The following is a 26,156-nucleotide window of genomic DNA, read 5'->3' as shown; positions in this document are numbered from 1 at the left end:
TCCGGCTTGCAAATCAATTCCTAGGCACTCTTTAAAATAGGATATCCGCATGTCACGTAGGGGACAACCCGTGCAGCATGTTCATTGTTGTCTTGTTCACTTTCGGAAAGACGCCATTAAATATCTATCTCAAGCGTAGGAACTGCAGCATCTTCTCGGTCTTCGGGTGGTTATTGATGGAACGAATGATGAAGGATAGCAAGATGAGAGGGTTTTGTGAGTTTGGAAGGAATGGAAAGATGGTGAGTGAGAGAAGTGGGCACGCGAATATGGGTATAAGAGTGGAGAGAAATTGAACGTGACATGAGTGGTCATGTGCATGATGCACTGTTTGCATGGGAATGATGGAAACGATGAGAATGAAGGATTGGTAAACGGGTATGGAGGTAGGAGTGGCCATGCATGCGTGAGGATTGGCAAACAGGTATGGAGGTTGGAGTGGCCATGCAAAGATGAAAGAAATGGGTTTAATGCGTGAAAAAAATAGGTTTGAAAGGCACGTGGTGTAGAGAGAGAGAGAAGGTGGTGATGGACATGTGGTGGTTTAGAGAGAGAAGTGAGTATGAAGATGAGCATGCGAATAAAAAGAGATGGAGCATGGTGAGGGAATTGGTTGCTTGTAGTGGATGAAATTGATGAAGAAAATGGGTATGATCATGAGTGGAGATGTGAGAGAAATGAGGGTGGCCATGCATAGGGTTCGGTGGGTATATGGGTATGGTGAGAACCATTGAGGGTGATAGAAAGTGGTGAGGGGAAGTGAGATTTATGAGTTCAATGATTAGGAAGATGGGAAAAATGATAGGAGAGGTAGGTAATAGAAATGGGATTAGAAAAAATGGGTTTATTAGATGCATTATGAGAAGAATATGGGCGTGCCAGGTAATGGGAATAATGGAAATGCATAAGGGGGTGAGATATGGGTATCTAGGTTAGGTGATGAGTATGGGTAATGGGGATAATGGAAACGCATGAGGGGGTGAGATATGGGTATCTAGGTTAGGTGATGAGTATGGGTAATGGAGGTTGGTGAGGAGTGGATTCAATGGGTATTAAGAGGTAGAAAGGTATATAGGATAATGGGTATGTAGGGTGGTTTTTGTAAAAAAAAACTTGTGGGGCCATGCATGGCCATGCAAAAAGTGATGGAGATGGTGGCTTTGGCAGCATGCACTTCACTACATCATTTTTATTTCACCAAACAGCAAACACGCATTCTCCCGGGTCACATTTGGCCATTACAGACGAAGGCTCAAAGGCCCTGCTAGTGATCTCTGTCACAGAAAACTACAGTGAAGGCTCCATCGAAACAGAGAGATGCAGTTTGATAAAAAAAATATCTGAGCACCAAGCATGTTCAGGTTGGTATAAATGGGTATCTTCATGTTCAGCGGACCATGGCAGATATCATAGATGACCTCATTGTCTCAGAGCAATGCAACATCAGTGTGCTCAATCACAGTTGCCTCTTCCCAAACTCTTCTTTAAGAATTTGTCCACGAGAACCTAAAAACTCTTCTTCCTTCCCATATATCAATCAGACACAGTAAATTGTTTCTTTCAAATGACAATTCTGCGTTCACGGTTCTCAGACTCTTTCACAAGACTTCAAGTCTATAATGTGCTGAAAATTCTCCATTTCAGGAAACCCCTCGTCAAAACCATCCTCTTCCGCTATATTGCTACTTCATACAGCAGCCAACCCAGTACCAGAAGCAGGAACAGGGGAATGATGAAACAAAACAGAGCACAAACTAACGAAGCTAAATAAAGCAACCCAAGTCATGCTTCATGTTTTAATCAACAAGTTTAGTTGTAGGTGAGTAAACTAGAGTGCATCTCATAGAAGTGAAAACAAAACAAGACTCCTACACGATGCATGGTAAAGTTAGAACAGAACTGCATTACTCTCAAAGCAACCCAAAGTAGTGAAGGAGATATTAACAAATAAACCATAACTCACATATGATCCGTGAAACTGAGCATATAATCAAGCAATCCACAAAAACTATTGAGAAAAAGAAATGAGACTATATATCGATAAAGTAAATCCAGGGACCCATGGTATTCATACCTCTCCTTTCTCCTTCCCCGAGCTCTTTGCCATTTCTCTGGGTGTTTTGCTTCCTGGAAAACCCCCTGAAGCTCTCAACCTTCCGCCTGCAGCCTGGCCTTCCCCTTTCCTTCTCCACCTTGCTTCTCTGAAAACCTCATGTCTCAGCTATACCCACTCCCCTGTTTCTCGGTCAGCTAGCATGGCCTCCTTCAACCACTCGCATAGCCATCCATGCCCTGGGCCACCTGTCCATGCGACTGTTTTCTCGGCATAAGGAGCCGCCCCCCCCCCCCCCCCCCCCCCCAAAAAAAAAAAAAAACCAGGAAAAGGAAGCCAACAACCCTCTCCCGGGCCCTCATTCCCTCATTTTCTTTTATAGAAGTTAAAAAAAATTTTTTAATATATATAAATTATTTCAAAATTTTAAAATTTTAATAGTAGCTTTGGAGAGCATGGGTTAAATCATGATTTTTTTCTATAGAAGTTTTGCAAAAAATGCATGTAAAGGTCACCTAAACTATCTTATAATTTTTATTTTATATTTATTCTATTGTTTCGGCTCTCACAAGTGAAAATTATCGAGTCTATAAAATAAAATTTTTATTTTATTTTATATTTATTTGAGTCGTTATACCAGCATGATGCATGTTTGAGAGGACCCAATAACAAATAAAGAGCATGTCGTATTACATTTGGGGCTTTATATTCATATTGTGTTTAAGTTGTCTTTGTTCAATGGCATTGTCTAAGTGAAAAATGATTCACTATTCAATGTACTCAATTCATCCAAGGGATTTCTACATGCTTTCTAATTGATTTTAAGACACTCATTATATGGTCGATCCAAGATGAATTTATTATATGATTTACTAATTTTTATGAGATATAATTGTCGGGCGATCTCATATCTGTTAAGAGTTTAGAGTGTATGCAGAGGATGGGCATGTGTTAAAAACCATTCTTGGGGTTTGAATATTCTCAAACTCAAATCCTTTTTTTATAAAAGATTTCTCAAAACCTCACAATCTTTTGCTCAATGACTCTTTCTTTGATTAAAAGTCAAATCATATCAATTAATTAAATTAGTCAAATCGTCAATCAACAGCTCTTCGGTCTAGTTGACTGGAATGAATTATTCCTATGTTAGATTGGTCTTGAATCATCCAAACCGATGGTTTGATTGTCAAACCAAACAAACTGTTCCATTTCCCTTGAACCGACCAATACTAATATTTTGACCAAAATCATAATGTGAACCCCTTTCATTTGTGGCCTAATGAGCTTTGACTGCAGCCCCATAACATACTCTAGCCTAACAATATGTTTGAAGCTCCAAGAATAAGCAAGGTTTTTATACAGGAAATATAATTTGTAAACTTCCAATGTGAGAATATTACTTATAATGTTTAAGAAAGCTTGAACCACAGGATCTTGGATTAAAAAGGCCAATACTTGGACCACTAGGCTATGCAACCAACTTAATAAATGTTTCAATAAAATAAAATATTGATTTTTTTATCAAATTTTTATCATTTAAGTCTATTTAAAAAATATAAATATTTATATTCACAATTATTTTTATAACAACTATATAATGATAAGTATAAAAGCAATACAATAATTTCTAAAATTTTAAAATAATAAAATAGATAGAGATAAAATTAAATATTAAAATTTTCTTTTCATTTTAATTATATTTTCATGGTTAAATATTATACATGTTCTATTTAATAAAATTTATTATATTAGTACATTTATATTTATCATTACCATTTAATTTGACATATCAAATATAAAAAATGAAATATTATTAAAATTTTAATTATATATATATATATATATATATATATATATATATGGATTAAAATTTTATAATTTATTTTTAATTTTAATAGTATATAAATTATAGATTTATTACATTACTAGTTTGATTGCGATTCAATCTTTGGTTCGACCAGTGAACCGTCAATTGACAACTTTTTTCGGTTTAATGACCCATCCGATTTTGAAAACATTCATCATAACTTCATATGCAATCATGTTCTTTTACCTAAATGCCATTATGCAAGCATATGATTAAATCTCCAATTTCCCTTAAACCTTTGTGTCAACAAAGACTGTGAGTTTGAGTAAGGATCATTAGTACCCATAAGAAAATATTGGCTTCCTCATAATCTAGTTTTGAAAGTTGGCTTAATAATCTACTAAAAAGAGTCAACTGCACTCTAGTATCATATGTTATTATATCAAGATATTGACTCCCTTATAATCCAGTTCCGAAGTCAACTCAATAATCCATTAAAGAAAGTTAATTTCACTCCAGTATCCTATGTTATCAAGATAAAAATTGATCAAATTCAATTTAATCATTCTTTTGGTCTATGACATACTATCACATGCATCTAGACTCTCCATGGACTAGTGTTCATTATCTAACAAGATAAATGCTATCAACCTCTCAAGATTTCATCTACAATCATTGAGTTTCAAATTGTCTTATTATATGATCACTTGACATACTCTAACTAACATAAAGCATATGTCAAATTCCACTAAAAGGATTCCTACAACACCATAGATTTCATATTCACTTATAATCACCCAAGGGGACACATTGTCCTAATCCCATAAGATATTATGGTGCTTATTTTGAAAATGCCTATTGTCACTTGCTTTAATCAATAGTGATCAATCTATAGGGAATATATGACCACCTTAGGGTCTCACTTATAAGCCAAAGCCACTAAAGACCTCAGTATTATCTCGATATTTTCTCAAGGTCAACATAGTAGTTTGGTAAATCATGACTCCCTAATAGTAAATGTCATGATTCATTATAGGCCTCGTCCAATGTATAACCATGCACACAATGCACTTACTATGAGAAACTCATCATAATGACCAAGACAAATCATCCCTCCAATTGAAAGGTTGTACACTACAACCTTAAATAGGTTTCCTAAGTCTATGAACTAGCTATGAACAATTTTTTAACTTGGAAGGAACTCATGACTTGGATTTTCAGTGCAACTCCTAATGCACCCGAGTTATAGGATGGGTGTGGCTACAGGCATTGCTTCCTCAACTTTGGTATAAAAAATGGAGGCAAACCATAGTACCACCATCTACCTCTAGGTTTCCATAAGCTGGTGGTACCAAACCATCTCTCAATTTGAGGACTCTACCCAAAAAACTAAGTTGTTGAATGACAAAAGTCAAATCGCCCACATGCAGGTCTCCATGCAACTGAGCTTGAAATCAATACAAGAGTCCATGCTCATAAAGAGGTCTTAAAGCATGGCCAAATAGGTCATAACTTGTAGTAAACTTGGAGTATGATCATCAACCTGAGGCTGAGAAAGTCTAAGAATGTTGTGAATAGGTGTTAATGATAGAGGGGTAGGAGTAGTAGAGATAGTCTGAGATGGAGCAGACAAAATAGGTGGAGTACTTGCATGTGCAGTGGGCATAGGGGCAATTGGGGTAGGAGGATTGCTTTCGACATCAAATGAAGAGAAAGAATATGCAGAACCCTATTCCTACGAGTGCCGAGAGTAGCTAGCTAAGAGTCAGAGTGAACTAATACAATATTTCAGTAATCAATAGAGTAGACAATAGTGTGCAAGTCATCAATCGAAATTAGGTAACTGGTAGCCTTAATGCAATGGATACTAAGAGATCAATTTAGATAACGGAATGAGATATTGTCGTGTTGTGTTAAAAGGCAAAAGAAAATGAATGAAAGAAAATATTAGCTATTTCTCATTATTGGTTCATTTAAGTTTACAATACAGGTGGTGACTTCCTTAAGTAGTAGTAGGTTCTTAACAACTATTAGAGTTTGTTATAACAAGGGAAAACTACCTAGCTAACTGCGCTAACAGTCATGCCAACTATGTAACTGTTGTGTCGGTGATCTTGAATACAGTGCACTTGAGTTGGTTACCATGGAGTTGGTGTTGTATCTTTAAACATGCTAAAGCTAACAACTTCTTTTTCACTTTCCTTAGAAAATAATAGATGACATCTAGAACCAGCCAAGTTAGGCTTTACCAGTTGCCTCATATACACGTGGTACAATCCTATTGAGTCGCTTTAGAACTCTTATTGTGTTGGTTAAAAGGATATATGTTGGTCTTGATGAAATGATCCATAAATCGTAGGATATGAGACATCTCAAGAAGTTTAATAGTAGACTGATAGTAGAGGCCCTATGGGATGAGTGTCATAGACGTGTGTTGAAAGGATGGATGAAAGTTAGAAGTACGAATCTATGACTATAATAATTAGTCAAATGGAATTTGATATATGTGCTTAAAGAGTTAGAATGTGTTAATTGCAGAAGAAGAAATGCAAGCAAATATGAAATTAATGGAAATTTGATGTACTTGCATATATAGTTTGTAATTTACTTTAATACCTATAATTTCTAGAATTAATAAAATTAATCAGATGTTAATTCAAATTGATGTAATTAAACCAATATTTAGGTCACAAAATTCCACATACTGATTTCTTATAAGATTGATGGTAATGGAATCAATAATTAAGTCATAAGTTGATTTTACAAAGTTGAATATTAATCAAATTAAGATCATATTTCACCAACTCATTTACTATACAATTGGTGTTCGATCATAAAATCATGATGTTAGAATCTAGATTTTATTCTATGAATGGACCATTATGAAATTCACATTGAAGAAATGGGGATGCTACTATATTCAGTCTTATAAAGCTGGTATTGACAGAATTAGAATATGATTTTTTGGATTTGTATAAGATTGATGTGGGTAATATCAGAATTTATTTCATAAATTGATTACTATAAGATATGCATTAATGAAACTAGAATTTGGTTGTGCAAATTAATTACTAACGATGCGAATAAAATTATAATTTTATATTTAAGTTGCATATTATGAAGGCAATATTAGATAAATTCGGGTTTATTTTCATAAGTAGATTATTATAAAGTTGAAATTAGCAAATCACAATTTTAATTAATAAATTCATTGGACATTAAAAAAAAAAAAGATTTTATTCCTTAAATTAATTTTAGTGGAATTCGTAATGAAGAAAAATAAAATTTTGTCCTTTAAATTGATTTTATCCTACAAATTAATTTTAGTGAAATTGATATTGAAGAAAATTATAATTTATCTAATAAATTAATTTGTGTTATTTTAATTTTGATATGAATATCCATCAATTAAGTAATAAAATGTGGAAATTGTATCAACTTACTTGGTAAAGAGTTGATGAATTTTTTGGGCTTGCTGGGGTGACTAATATCCGTCCCATTGAGTAATCTTATCCCAAATGCATTCCGATTTGAATTTTTTTTTCCTTAATTTATTAATTTATTTCCAGAAAAAATTATTTATCGCGGCACAGCCGATCTAGAAGCTACTCTCATTTCCAAACTCAGCTATTGGCCCATAGTCCAAGTGCTCCACTCGGGCGCTTAAGCCCACACCCATCACCCAAGCCCATTTCTATGTTAATGACTAACTTATGGGCTTGTTCGGCTTTCAGGGGGAAAAAGCCATTGAACAATGAGATTTGAACCAGGGCATTCGGAATGGAAATATCAAAAAGGCCACCAAGCTAAGCCTATGGTTTTTTCAGAAACAAAAATAAATAAATAAAAACTATGTACACATTATTGCAAGATTTAAAATGAATATAAAGTTTTACGATTTATCAATAATATTTAAATAAAAATAATAATAATTTGAAGATAGTAAAATATATAACTATTGAAATTCAAACAAACTTAAATAATAAAAATGATACATTTAATAAAATTAAAATTGATAATAATTTAATAAATCTTTATATTATTTTTATCATAATTTAAGCTATCAATATTAATGACAATAAAATGATGAAATGTTATACCTTTGTTACTTTTTATAATTATTTTTAATTTTAATAATATATAAATTATATTTTTAATGATGTCACAAGTTTCATTATAATTCAATCATCGGTTTGACTATTAAACTCTGGTCCAATTTTGAAAACATCCAACAGAGAAAATAAATGCATGAGTGAAGGAATAACCATGGATGAGTTTTCCCCCATTGCATGTCCCTATGCATTATTTCCTTGTTTTTGAGCTGAGAAATGGTCTCCACACGCTTTTAGCAAGGGCCATCTAGGCAACTACAAGGTTTTTGCGGGAGAATTTCACACCTAATGATAAAAAATAGGGAAAACTGATCAAAAGGGACAAAAATCCCTCAATATTGTAAAACTAACCCCCCACTTTTAATAGCCTCCAAAATGACCCGATCTGGACAAAAATACCCTTCAGCTACATCAACTCCTTTTTCCCTCCCATTCTAATTTTATTTCCCTCCATTCACTTCTTTTTTATTATTTCTTCCACTTTCTCATTTTTTTCATTTTCTCCTGTTATTCCGTTTCTCTCTTTTCAATGCATTTCTTCAAGTCTCACACAGTTTCTCTTCAGATTTCTTCAACTTAAAGCGCTTTAAGTTGTGGTTGGATAAACAGTGTACGTTTATTTTTATTTTTCCATATTTTTTTCTTTCATGTTTTATTTATTGAATATTTTCAAATATTTAATGAGATGTAGTAAATATTTAAATAAGTTTGAAATTGTTATAATTTTTTTAATATCATTTACAGCCATGAAAAAAGGGATTAAAAGAAGGAAACAATCAGCTTAAAAAGTGTAGTGTGGAGAAACATTGTCTATATGGAAAAATCAAATGATGGTAAGTAATAAAACTTATGGAATTTTATGATGGTTTTGGTATTGTTTGCATATTTGTGCTTTATATAGATGTAAATATATGTGTTAATAGGGTTTTGACATAATATATAAAGTTATCTTTTTTAGTTATATATCAAAACCTTACGGATATTAAGTTGAACTTGACGTGTGTTAAGTTGAACTTGACGTAAGTTAAGATTGTATATAGTTATTTTATAGTAACATTATATTATTGTTATTTTATTTAATTATACTCAATTTGAGTTGAATCATTTGCAAATTACCCTTGACATTAAATAAATTATAACATAACCAATCTTTTAGTAAATAAATATATTTTTATTGTTTAAAATAGTTTAGAGTTACAATGTCTGAATTTATTTAATAACTATATACATTGTATTTCTATATCATTATTGGTATTATTTGAGGTAGTAAAGATGATTAATAATGTTATTTATTTGTTGTTTATTAAAAAAATAAATATGTGTAATGAAATAATATGTATTTAATAATGAATGAGTTTTTTAAAATTAATACCTACTTATTGGTGCTAATGCTATGATGTAACTAAAAAATATTCTAATATTGTTTGTTGATGCCACTAATTGAATTATTCTGTTATTTCAGTGGTTGATGAAGTAGGAATAATGCTTTTATATGAAGGAGAATGGGTACGAGATGGGAATGTTTTCTATTTCGAAGGAAGTAAAGGTAAAGGCATTCAGATCACGAAAACTATATCATATAAAGAGTTATTAGAGGTTGTCTATCATATTCTGAAGCTAGATCCAACAAATTGTTTTCTTTCAATGAAGTATGTATTCAATGCCAACATACCCACAAGTCCTATACAACTAACTGATGATGGGGATGTGAAATTCTTTATTGGTTTAAATTGTACAAATGGTAAGCTGTCTGTTCCATTGTGCATCACAGTTGAAAAGAGAATTGATAATCACAATCAAAAATCAATTTGCAATTCTTATTTCGAATGTCATATGTCTTCTGAGATTGATAAAGAATTGAATGGGGACTCAATGTTGATGCATAAAAGTAGACACATTCATTGTGATTCAGTTGAAACTCTCACTGTTGATGGTGAAAATGGACCAAGATTTCAAAATGAGTCACTTGAAGGATATAAAGTTCATGATTGGAACATGAATGAGACTGCAATTAATGAGGAGGATTATAGAATGAATACTAACCCTAATAGTGATAAGCAAGTGACCCAAATTGGCTCATTCAGAACTGGTTCAGCTCAGAGTGCAGAAATTTTGACCATGATTGATACAAGTGATGGGTTCATACATGACAATCCCACTATAATCGAAGATGTAGCAAATGAAAGACAAAACATGATGCAACAACCTATAGTTAGTGGAATTAGTGATGACCATCTAGAAGAACACCAAATTTACTCACGTAAGAAAGAATTACAAAAGAAGTTGTATATGATGGCTCTGAAAAGGAAGTTTGAGTTCAAAACAACTAAATCCACTACTAAGTTATTGCTTGTTGAATGTTTTGATAAAGAATGCAAGTGGCGAGTTCGTGCTACCAAGTTGGGGATTTCCAATATGTTTCAAATAATGAAATTCTATTCAACACACACTTGTCGGTTAGATATGATGTCTCGTGACAATCGACATGCAAGTAGTTGGTTGATTGGTGAGAGTATAAGAGAAACATATCAAGGGGTTGGTTGTGAATTTCGACCAAAAGACATTGTAGCATACATTCGAAAGCAGTATGGCATTCAAATCAGTTATGATAAGGCGTGGAGAGCCAAAGAACTTGCTCTAGGTTTTATTAGGGGATCACCTGAGGAGTCTTATAACACTTTACCATCCTATTGCTATGTTTTAAAGCAAAAAAATCCTGGTACCATTACTGATATAGTTACTGATTGTGATAATCAATTCAAATACTTTTTTGTGTCGATTGGTGCATCTCTTGCTGGGTTTCACACATCAATAAGGCCTGTGGTTGCAGTTGATGGGACATTTTTGAAAGCAAAGTACTTAGGGACTTTATTTATTGCAGCATGTAAAGATGGCAACAATCAGATATACCCTTTAGCCTTTGGGATTGGTGATTCAGAAAATGATGCCTCATGGGAGTGGCTTTTACAAAAACTACATGATGCACTTGGACACATTAATGATTTGTTTGTGATATCAGATCGACATGGTAGCATTGAGAAAGCAGTACATAAAGTATTTCCCCATGCGAGGCATGGTGTCTGCACTTATCACGTTGGACAAAATTTAAAGACAAAGTTCAAGAATCCTGCAATTCATAAGTTGTTCCATGATGCTACCCATGCTTATCGTGTTTCAGAGTTTAATTTTATATTTGGGCAACTAGAGATGATTGACCCAAGAGCAGCAAGATATTTGATGGATATAGGTGTTGATCGATGGGCACGTTCATATTCTATCGGAAAGAGATATAATATAATGATGACAGGGATCGTTGAAAGCCTTAATGTTGTGTTGAAAAATGCTAGAGATCTTCCGGTTTTGCAATTGGTTGAAGAATTGAGAAACTTACTTCAAAAATGGTTTGTGACTCGTCAACAACAAGCAATGTCAATGTCAACTGAACTTACCATGTGGGCTGATGGAGAACTTCGTTCTAGGTATAATATGTCAGCAACATATCTAGTGGAACCTATCATATTGCTCAAGTGAATTTAGACACTCATTCATGCACATGTCGACAATTTGATCTTAATCATATTCCATGTGCACATGCTATTGCTGCTTGTAGATTTTACAACATTTCATGTTATACTTTGTGCTCAAAGTATTTTACTACTAAAGCATTGTTATTTTCATATTCAGAGTATATTTATCCAACTAGAAATGAAATAGATTGGATAGTACCTAATCATATTCGTGACAAAGTTGTGTTACCACCTAAAACGAGACGTCCAACAGGAAGACCAAGGAAAGTAAGAATTCCTTCTAGTGGAGAGGGCAAGCGCACATCTCATTGTAGTCGATGTGGTCAATATGGGCATAATCGAAAAACATGCAAACGACCAATCCCTTGATATCATGATAGCTTTGGCACTCTATGAACTTACATGGAATGAAAATTGTAATAGTGAGCTTTTTTGTTTTTTTGGTACCCATGTGAACATAAATGTAAGTTACTTTTTTGTATAAGGTGATAGGATAAGCACATAGATGAATATTGTAATAATGATCCCCTTTTTTTGCATGCCCATAGAAATGGAGATATTTGTTACTTTTGTACATATATGTTATGATGAGTTATGTATAAAGTATGAATGAAAATTACATGTTTATTCTTAAACTATGGACTCAACTGTTCTCATGTTTATTGATAAGGAACTTGACAATAGTTAAGTTCAGGTTTTGTATGAAGACTGTAGACTTAACTACCTTCAAGTTTGTACATAAAACAACTTGACAATGGTTAAGTTCAGGTTTTGTCTAAAGACCGTTGACTTAACTGCCTTCAAGTTGGTACATAAAACAACTTGACAATAGTTAAGTTCAGGTTGTCTAAAGACTGTGGACTTAACTACCTTCAAGTTTATACATAAAACAACTTGACAATAGTTAAGTTCAGGTTTTGTCTAAAGACTGTGGACTTAACTACCTTCAAGTTTGTACATAGAACAACTTGACAATAGTTAAGTTCAGGTTTTGTCTGAAGACTGTGAACTTAACTACCTTCAAGTTTGTTCATAAAACAACTTGACAATAGTTAAGTTCAGGTTTTGTCTGAAGACTGTGGACTTAACTACCTTCAAGTTTGTACATAAAACAACTTGACAATAGTTAAGTTCAGGTTTTGTCTGAAGACTGTGAACTTAACTACCTTCAAGTTTGTTCATAAAACAACTTGACAATAGTTAAGTTCAGGTTTTGTCTGAAGACTGTGAACTTAACTACCTTCAAGTTTGTTCATAAAACAACTTGACAATAGTTAAGTTTAGATTTTGTCTGAAGACTGTGGACTTAACTACCTTCAAGTTTGTTCATAAAATAACTTAACAATAGTTAAATTCAGGTTAAAATGGCAATTGTAGACACAACTTCCTATGAGTCTATAGAAGATCAACTTGATACCTGTTAAGTCCAAATTAAATATGTTATTCTGGAATAGATTTCGACTTAATATCTGTCAAGTTTGTTCACAGTTAACTTGATAGTAGTTAAGTTCAGGTGTTCTATTAAGACTGTGGACTTAACTACCTTCAAGTTTGTACACATAACAACTTGACAACATTGAAGTTTAGTTTAAAAGGTCAATTGTATACATAACTATCAAACAACATTCATCAAAATATCCAAGTAGATATATCAACTTGTCTAACTACATTTATCAAAATGTCTAACTACATAGATGAAGCTATCCAATTACATATAACAAACCATCCAACTACATTATCAAAATGTGAAATATCAACATAAATTCATAACATAGGCAAGTATTTCATATAAAATAACTCTACTGCCATCTTTTCCCGAAACTAGTCCATTCGTGCACTTGTTAATGACTGCAATGGATGGTTGTGCATTAAGTATTCAACATATTTGATAACAAACATGCCACAATCATCACTGCATGGTACACAGATAATCAATGTTAGGGCTATTATTAAAGATTAAGTGTATAAGTTATGAAAGTAAATTTAAGATCACTTACTCATTTTCATGTTGAGGAATATCTTACAGCCGTTCAATTTCCCATTCCTGGTAGTTAACTTTTGTGTCACCATGAAACCCATAATATGCTATTGCATTCAATATATGCGGCAACAATTTGGCTAATGGTTTAATGGCAACTTGCAATCTTGCATTATTATTGATGCCCATCAATGAGTCATATACGTATATAATCCTTCGATGAAGGTGGACAACTCCTAATACCCAGTGACTAGCCCGAACATTGATAGGGACATACACAATGTCAACATCAGGCCATTTGATAGAATAAAGAGGCTGCAAACCATTGGCATAATCAATAAGGATGTCATTCTCTGGTAATTTGAATTTGTTCCACTTCTTGCCATGCTTAATCCATCTTGCTTGAGCATTTTGCTACATAAAATAAAGTTAACATACATAAATAAATAACCAAGATCATAAGATTCATTATTACAAAAAAAATTAAAATTGATAACTAAAATTCAAACTACACATACCCAAAACATAGTATCCACTATGGTAAACTTTTGGGAAAAAATGTGAGGATTTTCTATTCGCCGCTTCCGGAAAAAGAAGAAGGCAACATCAATGTGCTAACAATTACAATAAAGTAAATTAGTTATATTATTTGGTTGTAAGCTAAACATAATAATAAATAAAAATAAAAACAAAATGCATCATTTACAAACCGTGTCAACAAGCCATGAACCATGATTAGACAGTGATTGAAACCATTTTTTATCTATATGCATGTAGTCAATGTCAATTGTGGACCTTTGACATAAAAAAAAAAAAAAAAACATTAGTAATTTTATAGCTTGTGAAGAACACAAATTTACAAGTATGGATGTATACAACTTACCCTTGGTCATCACTCATCCACTTTTGAAAGGACTCTAATGCTTCTTCAGAGATTGGACGCAAAGGATCAAATGAAGTTAATGGTTTCTCAATTTCTTTTCTTAGTTTCTTTCTCTTGGTGGGATCTGTAAAAGGGTGCTGCAAGATACGAGACTTTTTAATCTCACGTCTTCGCTTAAAAATGGCAGGAGATAGATGGTGAGGTATGACATATAATGAAAACTCGCTCGACATAGTTGGGGTACCAAACAACTTGGCAATATCAATAACTGGATCATCAATAGAGTAGTCATCTTTCAACTCTTTAGTCATGTGTTTTTCTGCAAGCTGAAGGTTTCTAGAAGCTTCCATATCAATGTTCACATCCATGGGAATGTCATTCCTCTCCACTTCATCATCTGTAACATCCTCAAAAATTCCAGTCTGGAAATCAAAGCCCATATTGTTATCATTTTCTTTTGTACTAGATTTTCTGAATCTAGTGTCATGCATACCATGTTCCTCATTCGAACTCTTAACCTAAAATTGCATACACCACCCAATAATAATAAATATGAGAAAACACAAATGTCAAAACATTGAAGTATTAGAAAATTTAACAAGTAAACATGTCACTAACTTCTAATAAAAGTTGTTTCAATTCATCCATCTTTAAGTTGAGTCCTTCAATTTCTTTCTTTAGATGATTGAAATTTAACTTTGAGCTTTGTCTGAATTTCACAAACTCCATCCTTAATTTCTGCACATATTGCACATAAATGAAATAAAAATTTAACACTTACAATATATATATATATATATATTATGACAAGTTTGTTCACTTTGAAATAACACACTTGTTAAATTTAGGTTTTTTCATGATCCCTACAAACTTAACTTCCTATAAGTTTATTTATAGTTAAGGTCAGGTTCCACGTGTTAATTATGGAGTGAACATCTTATATTAAATAAAGTACCAAAAAAAAAAAAAAACATGCATGCATTATTTATGATGGCTAAGTTTAGGTTAAGTTACCTCTATTGATGGGGCAACTGCATCATTTGTTGTTTCTTCTGCCATTGCAGCAGTAGCAGCAGCAACATATGCAGCAATGTCAGATGAGTTTTTTTCATGCCTTAAGTCATCCTTCTTGGCATCTTGTGAGGCATTTGATTGGTGCAACATTTTTGCTGAACTCCTTGTTTATCTACATGCTTGTAATAGTCTTGTTGTTGCTCTTCTAAAGTGGGTGTTAGAAGCGAATGAAAAGTTAACTACAAAGTCCAAATCAAATATAATTATTAATAAACAACAATACAATAATATTTATAATTGCATTCTTAAAATTTAAAGGTAAAGAATTACTTACATGAGGCTCTAGAAATACATTTTCAACCTCAGTAGACCTTGGAGCACGTGTTGCACTCCAATTTAATGTTCGAGGATAGCTCTCAGATACACGAGTGGCATATTTCAATCCAATAAGTGGAATAGCCTCGTATGCCCAAACCTGGAATGCATATGGAAATCCAACAAGACTATATGCTTCAACTGCAGCTTCTCCCTTTGCTTTCTTTTTATCTTGGTATTTGGATACCCGGTTCTCCAAAGCTCTTTGCAAACCAAATAGTGTCCTCTCATAAAAAATCCCCCCCCCCCCCAATGGATACTTGTTAAAAGCCTCCAAATTATCAACCAAAGCAACCCATTCCATATCTATTAAAATTTTTCCTTCTTTCCCAAATAAAACATGCTTTAAAAAATACAAAAGTGCCAACTTTATCACCTCTTCATCTTCAAATTTTTTTTTTATTCTTTTTCTTTTTCTTTTTCTCTCCTAAAGAAAGAAAAACTTTCTCCAACTCATCATTACACACCTTGTTTTCTCCTTTAAAGTATGTGTCCCTTATTCGTAATGATTTTTTATCACATTTTGTAATAGGACCAAAACTCAAGCCCCTAATCAATGCAAACTCTTCTTTACTAAATCTTAAGCCCTTTGACTTTAATAAAATCCATATTTCATTGTCTTTTTTGGTTTCACATTGACGTAACAACAATTGATGAACAATTTGGGCTGAAAATCTAAGTTCGGGAAGGAGTAAAAAATGACCAAAACATGATTTTCTAAACATCTCCAATTGTGGTTCAGTCAATTTCTTCTTAATATTTTCAATGGCTACCAAGTGAGACAAACATGCAATTTTTCCAGGAAAGTACTCCTCTTTAGATATTTTAGATATAAAAGATAAGAGAGGAGGAGGAATGTCAATCTGCAAGATAATAACAAATTGTAAAAATATCAATATAAATTGAGCAAAATTATATTACCAAACTTATCCAACTATGTTAAATCCATCATTTTGTATTACTTCTTAACATAGACTTTATTTTCCTATTATTTAAGGATGTCATGTCAAATGCTAATATTCTAAAGATATTATTTTACCAATGCAATTGAAGCTATTATATTTTACTAAGTTGCAGTTACAAAAAATTAGAGACATTATTCTAGTGTTTATTGAAATTTGAAACAAAACAAAACCATTTTGAAATTGCAACCTGTTGACAATGAACTTGATAGCAGTTAAGTTCAGTTTTTTCTTAACATATATATTTAAATCAAAATTCTAAATATTTGGATAAAATAATTTCATAAAAATTATATTCAAATACGTTATAAATTCATAACAAATAACTTCATTACACAAAATTTCAAAACCTTTTGATGGTAAACTTGATAGTAGTTAAGTTTAGTTTTTTCTAATCATTCAAATATTGCTTTAAACCTTGGACTATAACCTCACTGAGAAAATTTCCAACAATTAGATTATCAATTCATGAAAAATAAATTCATAAAAAAAAAATAATAATCTATTAAAAATGATAAAATTAAAAAAAAAATTAAAAATCAAAATTTCAAGTAGAAAATTAATGCTTACTGAATCAGTTGATTTCTTCTCATTTTCTGATGACGATGATGAGGTTTCAAAACCTGGCTTTCTTTCACTTCTTTTTTTTCCCAAAATTTTATACATCTTCTGTTTCGTATTTTTCATCACCGAATTTTTTTCTTCCTCCATTTTCATGAACTGAATCAACACACAATATAAGAAAGATGAAAAATAGGGTTTGATTAAAAAAAAAAAAAGAACCAAAATAAGACACTTGGGGTTTCTTTTCATTTCATGGATGAAGATTCATATATACAGTTCGAAAAACTAAAATCAATGAATGAAACAGTGAAACTTACTTTCTGTTTTTTCTTTGTATTGTGTTGCCTTTTTGTTCTCTTGCAATAAACGAAAAAATCCTTCGTGATTTCTTTCTCGCATGTTAACAGATGGAACAAATGGGTTTGCAGGGTAAGGAAGAGACACAACACAAGAGAAAATTGGAGTTGGAGGTAAAAAGGGCTGAAAAGATAACTGAGGGGGTATTTTTGTCCGAATTGGGTCATTTTTGAGACTTAAATAAGTAAAGGGTTAGTTTTGCAATATTGAGGGATTTTTGTTCCTTTTAATCGGTTATCCCTAAAAAATAATAAGGAATTGAGACAATTATTTTCCATGAGCTCTTGGGTTGTTCTCCATGAAATTATTTTCTTGGCTATAGAATTGCTGAGGCTTGTTTGACTTAAACATTAATGTTTGGTTTTCCACACTCTCGAAAATACGAGATGCTTTAACTTTGTCTTAAATTAAGAAATGAATAAAAAACATGTCCATAAAATTCCAAAATTAGAACTAAAATTCAACCACATAAACATATATTTTTGTCTTGTAAGTATTCAACTTCTCATGAAATTAAGCTTCATAAAATTTTTGTAAATTCATTGTAAAAAAAAAAGTCACTAACATTAAAATCATAAAATTTGGATTAAAAATATATTTACTATAATTTTTCAAAGTTTAGTTATTTACAATTAAGAAAAATAAAATAAACTAATAATCATTGATTCAAGTTCAAAACACAATTCATAATGTAATAAATATGTACTAGAATCAACTATTCCAATTAATTAAAAAATAAATAAAAAATAGTAAGATTTGATATCTTCCTCAAATTAAGAACAAGAAATTAATAAATTAATTTCAACACATATTTTATTAACAAAAATCAATAAGTAATAAATGAAATTTAACTTAAAAAAGATTTAACATTTTTTTAGCAATGACACCTAATTAGGAACAATAATTATTACCTAATTACCAATTGTTTTTATTAATTACATTACTAATCATTAACCAACATTTTGTTATTGTAATCAATTTTATTGTTTTGGTATGTCTTGAAATATGTTAAGTTATTTGTTTTTTCAAATTATTAATTTTCAAATATCATATCTTTATTATATAAAATAGGAAAAGATACATTATGAACCAATGACCAATTTACTAACCAATTACATCACTAAATATTATAAAATTTTAATTATTGTAATCAATTGTGTGATTTTAGGATATTTCAAAACATATTAAATTACTTTGTTCTTTTAAATTAATAGCTTTCAAATTATTATCTTCATTATATAAATAAGAAAAATAAATAAATTTTGGTAATGACTTTCAAAACATAAATTTTGGTAAGACAAAATAGGGAAGGTGAATTTTAAAATTGTATCACTTTTTTACTTTATATTTATCATTTTTATTATTAAATAATTTTATATTAAAATATGTCTTCTTTTAAATGCAAATTTTATTAGTAATTCCTTTACCTAATCAAATTAAAATTCTAAAAAAAGCGTATTTTAGTTAATTTAAGAGAGTTATAGTAAACCAAACTCTTTTTTAATTGATTGATATTAAAATTAAATTTCTTATAAAATAAAATTTTTTATTTTAATTATCTAATATGATAAATAAGAAGTATTAGAATTATATTTCTTTATATGATATTAATACAAAAATAAAAATGATGATATAATAATTTATTTATTTATTTTCACTAAGTGTTTTTCATTCTTTTTTTCACATTTCTATCCACCTAGCGTGATCTTTACAAACTCATCCCCATCCCATAATTTTTTTCCCCTCATAACTACAATATTTATAAAAATATTCTTAGTACCTTTCCTTATCCTATAAGGAAATTTAATATCCCATCAAGGAAATATTTCATATAATATACTTTATAGAAATGAATTTGTATTAATTAAGAATTTGAAATGCTTTTCAGTAATAATATTATTAAAATATTAATTTGTTTAATTTTATGAATGTTTTATTAATTATTAAATCTATTTATTTTTAATAATGTGTGGACCCCGCATTTTGCTCGATGCGTTCTCACTCGATGACGAAACTCGTTTTTTATTTTATTTGGTAAAAATTTGATTTTTAGAAAAAGACTTGAAGTCGCCACTTATTTTTGTTTTATTTTTAAAGGGAAAAACAAAATAAGAAAGAAAAACCCTAAGTGTGACTCCTGAAGGAAAAAAAAAAAACGGGTCTGTGAAAAACCGAGTTTGGGTCCGGGGGTCAGGTTACTCATTAGGAAGGTACGGTGGTGAGCCGTAGCATCCCTCTAATCCCATATACGTACGACCTTTACTAAACGAATTGAGGAAATTGTGGTAATTAATTAATTAATTAATTATGGATACCAAGAAAAAATAATCAATATACAAATCATGGTGAAAATTAATATGCACAAAAACAATGATGAAATCTAATTAAAAAAATAAACAAAATAAATAATGAGATAATTATGCAAAATGATTGATTGAATTAAATAAATAAGAGATATTAAAAAAAGTTTTAAAGAAATTTCAAAGGATTTTATTAAAAATGATTTTGAATTAATGATTTCCATTTATTTACTTATAAAAAAAAATCAATTTATTTTCTTAATTTCATTTGTATTCAATTGTAAAAAAAAAAAAAAAGCTATTTACACTTATTGTATCAAAATAATTTATTATAAAATTTCAATTTGAGGACAAAAATTATTTTTACTTACTTTTACTAGAAAATAATGAATTTTTACGATTTTATTTACAAAAGTTTTTAGATTCATTTTCATTTAAAAGAGTGATTTTTATAAATTATTTAAAATGACATAACTTTATTTGCAAAAGAAATTTTAATTAAAAAGAAGAACAAAGATTTAAATTCTCTATTTCTGAAAAAACACTTTTAATCTCACTTTAATTAAGGAAAAAGAATTCATTTGAAAAAATATTTTTAGACAATTTTACTAAAAATTAATTTTTGGAACAACTTTATTTACAAAACAATTTTTGGACAATTTTTATTAAACAAAGAAATTTTTGAACAATGTCATTAAAAACAAATTTTCAAATTCTATTAAAAATATTTTTTTTGGATTTTTCTAAATGCATTTTTATGAATTTTTATAAATAATAAAAAAAATTTCTTTTATTAAAAATAATATTTTAAAATTGTTGTTTTATTAAAACACATTTACTGACTTTGTCCTCTCATTTAAAAAAAAAATTCTAGTTTGTTCGATGTTCAATTCTACGCACATTCAATAAATATATACAAACAAATATTTACAAGAACTAATAAAAATAAAACCAAATAAAAGTGGGAAATAAAATATGTACCCAAATAAACTTACAACAAGCTCCACATGTCATCAAGTCGTACTTAGCCAACAAGATTGCAGAGTGGGTCTATGCAAAAACAAGAATAACACAGATGTAAATATCCAGAAATGTATAAAATCTCAAACAAATGTTCAAACCCAAATTCCAATTTCAAATCAGTCCCATAAATTTCGTCAATTAAAATGAGTCCAAATTACTATAGGTCTTAACCTAAAACATCCAAATTAATAACCAAAAATACAAACACAATCAACCAAACCTAAAATTGGATAAATTAAAATAAATTCTACTAGACCTAAATTTAATATTTCATAATCAAAGCCTAGTTTAATATACACCACAATTGTCCCATGTCCAAATTAAACAATTCAAATTGGTCAAGCCCATATCAAATATTCAAATAATCCAATAAATCTCACCCACATTATGGGCCCCAAAATTCACATTAATTAACAAGCCCACATAAAAAAAATACATGGTCAAAAGAAATAATATTCCAAGCTCAATCCAATAAGATTAAACAAATAACAACTTAACAATAGGCCCAAGTCCAAATAAACAATATGCAATTGATATAATCCAAATATCCCCAAATTAATCACCAAACACAATATACCCATAAACCTAAATTAACAAATTTCAAATTAATTCACTAACAATAAATTAAATCAAATTATGTATTAATCTACTCACAACAAATTAATCCCAAATTTCATATTAATTTAACAATCCAAATATCATAAACAACAATTACTATTAAAATAAAATAAAATAACAACAATAACAATAATAATAATAATAATAATAATAATGGAAAATGAGTGATACGGGAAGTAAGGTAATGAGAGAAAATGGAGAAGGTTGTGGGCCGACGGCGTCCGGCCGGTGATCTTGCCGACAGTAGTGGATGGTTTTTTTGGGAATTACAAATAAAATAAAATAAAATAAACTGAAATAAAAATAATAAAATCAAAAATTAAAATGGAAGAGGAATGGGGGAGCTGCCTGTTGGGTGTTTTTGGGGGAAGAAGAAAAAGGAAAAAATAAAAAAATAAAAATGGGGGTCGACTCTTTTGGGAAAACAGGAAGACAAAAATTAAAAAAAAAAAGGAGAATGGAGGAGGAAGGGAAGAAAAAATGGGGGTTGGCTGTGGGAAGAAGAGGAATGGAGGAAGAAAAAGAAAAAGAAAAAAAATGGGTCTGTTCCTCCTGCTCCAGAGGGAGTAGCAGCCAAAGAAAGAAAAAAAAAGCTCCTCCCTACCCCCCCCCCCCCCCCCCTCCCCCGCCCCCAAAACCCTTCAATGGTTGGCTGTGACCAAAAAGGGCTTGGGAATTGGGGAAAGGAAAGTGCCAAAACTCTTCAATGGCCGGCTGTGGCCAAAAAGGGAAAAAAAAAAAAAAAAAAAAAATCAGGGTGGGGGAGGGGGAGGAAAAAATGGGGAAAGTGCCAAAACTCTTCAATGGCCGGCTGAGTGGGGGGAAGGGGAGGAAAAAATGGGGGAAAATCTTGGGAATTCAATATGGGGAGAAAAACAAAAAGGGGGGGGGGGGGGGGGAATGGAAGAGAGAGAAGAGGGTGGGGTGGTTGTGAGAGAGGAGAGAGGAGAGTGAAAAGAAAAAAATAGATATAATAATAATAATAATAATAATAATAATAATAATAATAATAATAATAATAGTAATAAAAATAAAAATAAAAGAATAGTAATAATAAAATAAATAAATGATATACAAAATAATAAAAGCTATTAAATGATGAGTGAGTCAAAAAATATATGTAATTGAAATTTAAAATTAAGGACAAAATTGAGGTCAAAGTTAATGTAAAAATAAAAAATAAAAAAAAGGGCAAATTTGGGATCTACATAATGATATAATTTTTTGTTATAATTAAGATAAAGATATTTGAATATTAATATTTTTAAAAAATAATTTATTGTATTTCCAAATTTCTAAAAATAACAAAATTTATTTATTTTTCTTATTTATATAGTAAGATAATAATTTGAAAGCTAATGATTTAAAAGAACAAAGTAATTTAATATGTTTTGAAATATCCCAAAATCACACAATTGGTTACAATAATTAAAATTTTATAATATTTAATGATGTAATTGGTTGGTAAATTGGTCATTGGTTAATAATTTATCTCTTCTTATTTTATATATTAAAGATATGATATTTGAAAAGAAAAAATAATTTAGCATATTTCAATATATACCTAAATAGAAAAATTGATTACAATAACAAAATATTGGTTAATGATTATTAATGTAATTAATAAATAAATTGGTAATTGGGTAATAATTATTGTTCCTAATTATGTTTAACATTATTTAAGTTAAATTTCATTTATTATGATTGATTTTTATGTAGTGCATCTTTATGTTTATGGATTTGTTAATTAAATATGTGTTCATTGTTGAAATTAATTAATTAATTTCTTATTCTTAATTTGAGGAAGGATATCAAATCTTGCTATTTTATTTTTCAAAAAATAATTGGAAAAGTTGATTCCTTCTAAACTTCTAATTGAAGAAAAATTTATTTTGATGATTATTGGTTGATTTTAGTTTTGTTAATTGTAAATAACTAAACTTTGAAAAACGATGGTAAATTTATTTTTAATCCAAATTATATGATTTTTAATGTTACTGTATTTTTTTTAAGGACAAAATTTATAAAAATTTATGAAACTTAATTTAACAAGAAGTTGAATCCTTATTAGACAAAAATATTCGTTGCATATGGTTGAATTTTAGTTTCAATTTTTGAATTTTATGGTTATATTTTAGATTTATTTCTTAACCAAATTAAGTTATTTTTATTTACTGATTTTGCTTTTGAGTAAAAATTTAAAAGTTTTAGATTTAAATTTTCTTGATAAAAAATAACACCTATTTCAAATTAGTTTGGTTTTTTCAATTAACATTTTTCCTCATTTGCAATAAATTCATTTTTCAATTCAATTATATGAAAATGAAATTGAGATAATTTAATTTATTTTTGTAAGTCAATAATTATTTGAAAATTTTAAAAATGAATTTAATTTTATTTTTAATGGAAAATTGCATTTGCATGTTGAAAAATTTAGAGGTTGAAAAAACGAAAGGGAAAAAAAAAATAATTAGACAAAGTTAAAGCATTTCTTATTTTCCCAAGTGAAAATCAAATATCAAATAGGGCTTAGCAATTCTACAGCCATGAAAATAAGCGTCTCAAAAGCCTTGTAGTTGCTGAGATGCCACCTTGCCAAAAAGAGCATCTCTCTCTCTCTCTCTCTCTCTCTTTCTCTCTCGATATAAACACAAGTCTTGGTAAAAAAGAAAAGCGTGTGGGGACCTTGTCTCTGATTAGGCAAATTATTCTCTCTCTCTCTCTCTCATCCACACAATGGCATTACACACTTTTTTTTTTTTTTATTTAATTTTTTTTCGAATCATTAGCTCCGTGATCCTACATCATGTCTTTTCTTTTAGAATAATTGTTTTTTATTTAATTTTTATTTAAATTACAATGATCATATTCTAGAGATTCAATGCAAGTTTCAAACTTGTTCAAGTAACTTAAACCTCACTTATTCCAAGATTTTAGAATTATGGTAAAACACATCATTTTAACTTTCTAAATTATGGTCTCACGTTTTAAATATATTTGATAAAAATCACTATATGGATTTTGATATAAATGATAATTTTTAATAAGGACTTGGCAAATCATTGATGACAATGTAGGGAAGCTGAATTTGAAAATCATTCACAACAAATTTTTAATATGCTTTACTCCGAATCATTTTTTTAAGTTAAATATTATTGTAGCTGCTGTTATAAATTAATTTATAATTTAAAATTTTAAAATTAATATTTCTAAATGTAAACAATAAAAAATAAGAAAAATTGATAAAAGTTGATTACTGATGGTAAGGGATTACGGAATGAAATAGCTGCAGCATAGTCCAAAAGTGAGAAAAGAGGAAGGTTATAGCAGCCTATGTTGACTTTGGTGTCCACCTTCTTTCCTGGCTATTACAGAAAGAAAATGCACCGGCCTTTCCATGAAGTCTCGCCCTTTGTTCCAAACACAATGCACATAGGCATTAACAAAATTAAAAACTAAAAAGAATAAGATAAAATAAAAAATATGAAAGTTCCTTGCAAGATTAGAGGAAGCTCCGATGTTAAAAAGGTGGAGAGATAAAACCTTCCCACAACAACCCAAAATTTTCTGAGTGTCTTGTAATTTGAGACTAACAACCAGATAGCTCCCAAGAATGGCTTCTTCAGACACCTCTTCTTTTCCAGGGAGACGGGATGTGTTTTTGAGCTTTAGAGGGGAAGATACCCGCTTCAATTTTACGGATCATCTTTATTCGGCTTTGAGGACGAAGGGCATCAACACCTTCAGAGATGATGAAGGACTTGAAAGAGGAGGAGAGATTCAACCTTCACTCTTGGAAGCTATTGAAGATTCAATGATTTCTGTGGTCGTTTTTTCGGAAAGCTATGCTTATTCAAAATGGTGCTTGGATGAGCTTGATAAGATCATGCAGTGCAGCAGAGAAAAGGGCCAAAAAGTTCTACCAATTTTCTACCATGTGGATCCGTCTGATGTGCGGAATCAAACGGGAAGTTTTGAAGAAGCATTTGCAAGATACGGAAACGTCACTGAGGAGAGGGTGCTGTCATGGAGGGCGGCACTGACCCAAGCCAGCGATCTGTCTGGATGGCATGTGCGGGATGGGTATGTTATATAACTACTCCATCTCTTCCGTTTTGAGTTGCTTTTTATTCATTGACAACTTAAGTCACAATTATGTTTGATTTTTAAGTGTTGAAAACTGAGTTTGATGATATCGGATAAGCATGACCAAAATTAACTGAGAGTCCGTTCTTGGCATCCCCATCCCCATTGCTCACTTCCTATATGCTTGTTTACATATTAGAAATTTAGGGCGTCGAATTAGCAATGCTTTTTTCTACTTGCTTATAAAAATTATTTTTAAAAGAAATAGGATTTGATAACTCGTCTTTAAAATCACTTTTCAAAAAACAAAAAAAATAAAAAAACCCATTTGGATAAATTATTTTAAAAGTAATTTTACTATTTAAATTTTATCAAAAAAACTATGAATTCAATTTATATGATATTAATGAAATTTAGTTCAAGTCTTATTAAACTAAAAATAGTTTTCTAATTATAAATAAATTAAAAAATAAGTAGTTTTAGTATTAAAATAATGA

At 30.4% G+C, this 26,156-nt stretch overlaps 2 protein-coding genes and 1 long non-coding RNA gene across 3 annotated transcripts; all 3 read left to right on the top strand.

The window, feature by feature from the left end:
* The first annotated feature begins 8,504 nt into the window (after nucleotides 1-8,504).
* Nucleotides 8,505-9,489, top strand: LOC117907914. The gene is made up of 3 exons (XR_004650084.1): nucleotides 8,505-8,582; nucleotides 8,717-8,805; nucleotides 9,435-9,489. It is a non-coding gene; the product is annotated as an uncharacterized LOC117907914 (long non-coding RNA).
* A 316-nt stretch (nucleotides 9,490-9,805) lies between these two features.
* On the top strand, nucleotides 9,806-11,503 carry LOC117905653. Its single transcript, XM_034818538.1, has one exon. The coding sequence runs from the start codon at nucleotides 9,806-9,808 to the stop codon at nucleotides 11,501-11,503; it is 1,698 nt and encodes a 565-aa protein (XP_034674429.1).
* Nucleotides 11,504-25,074: 13,571 nt separating this feature from the next.
* On the top strand, nucleotides 25,075-25,803 carry LOC117907912 (disease resistance protein RUN1-like). Its single transcript, XM_034821596.1, has one exon. It carries the CDS (start codon nucleotides 25,187-25,189, stop codon nucleotides 25,667-25,669), a length of 483 nt encoding a protein of 160 aa, XP_034677487.1. The 5' UTR covers nucleotides 25,075-25,186; the 3' UTR covers nucleotides 25,670-25,803.
* Nucleotides 25,804-26,156: the final 353 nt, after the last annotated feature.

Source organism: Vitis riparia, chromosome 18, assembly GCF_004353265.1.
Source record: "Vitis riparia cultivar Riparia Gloire de Montpellier isolate 1030 chromosome 18, EGFV_Vit.rip_1.0, whole genome shotgun sequence".
NCBI classification, from domain to species: domain Eukaryota; kingdom Viridiplantae; phylum Streptophyta; class Magnoliopsida; order Vitales; family Vitaceae; genus Vitis; species Vitis riparia.
The sequence above is the reverse complement of the archived record's forward strand: the minus strand, read 5'-3'. Positions and strand labels throughout refer to the sequence as shown.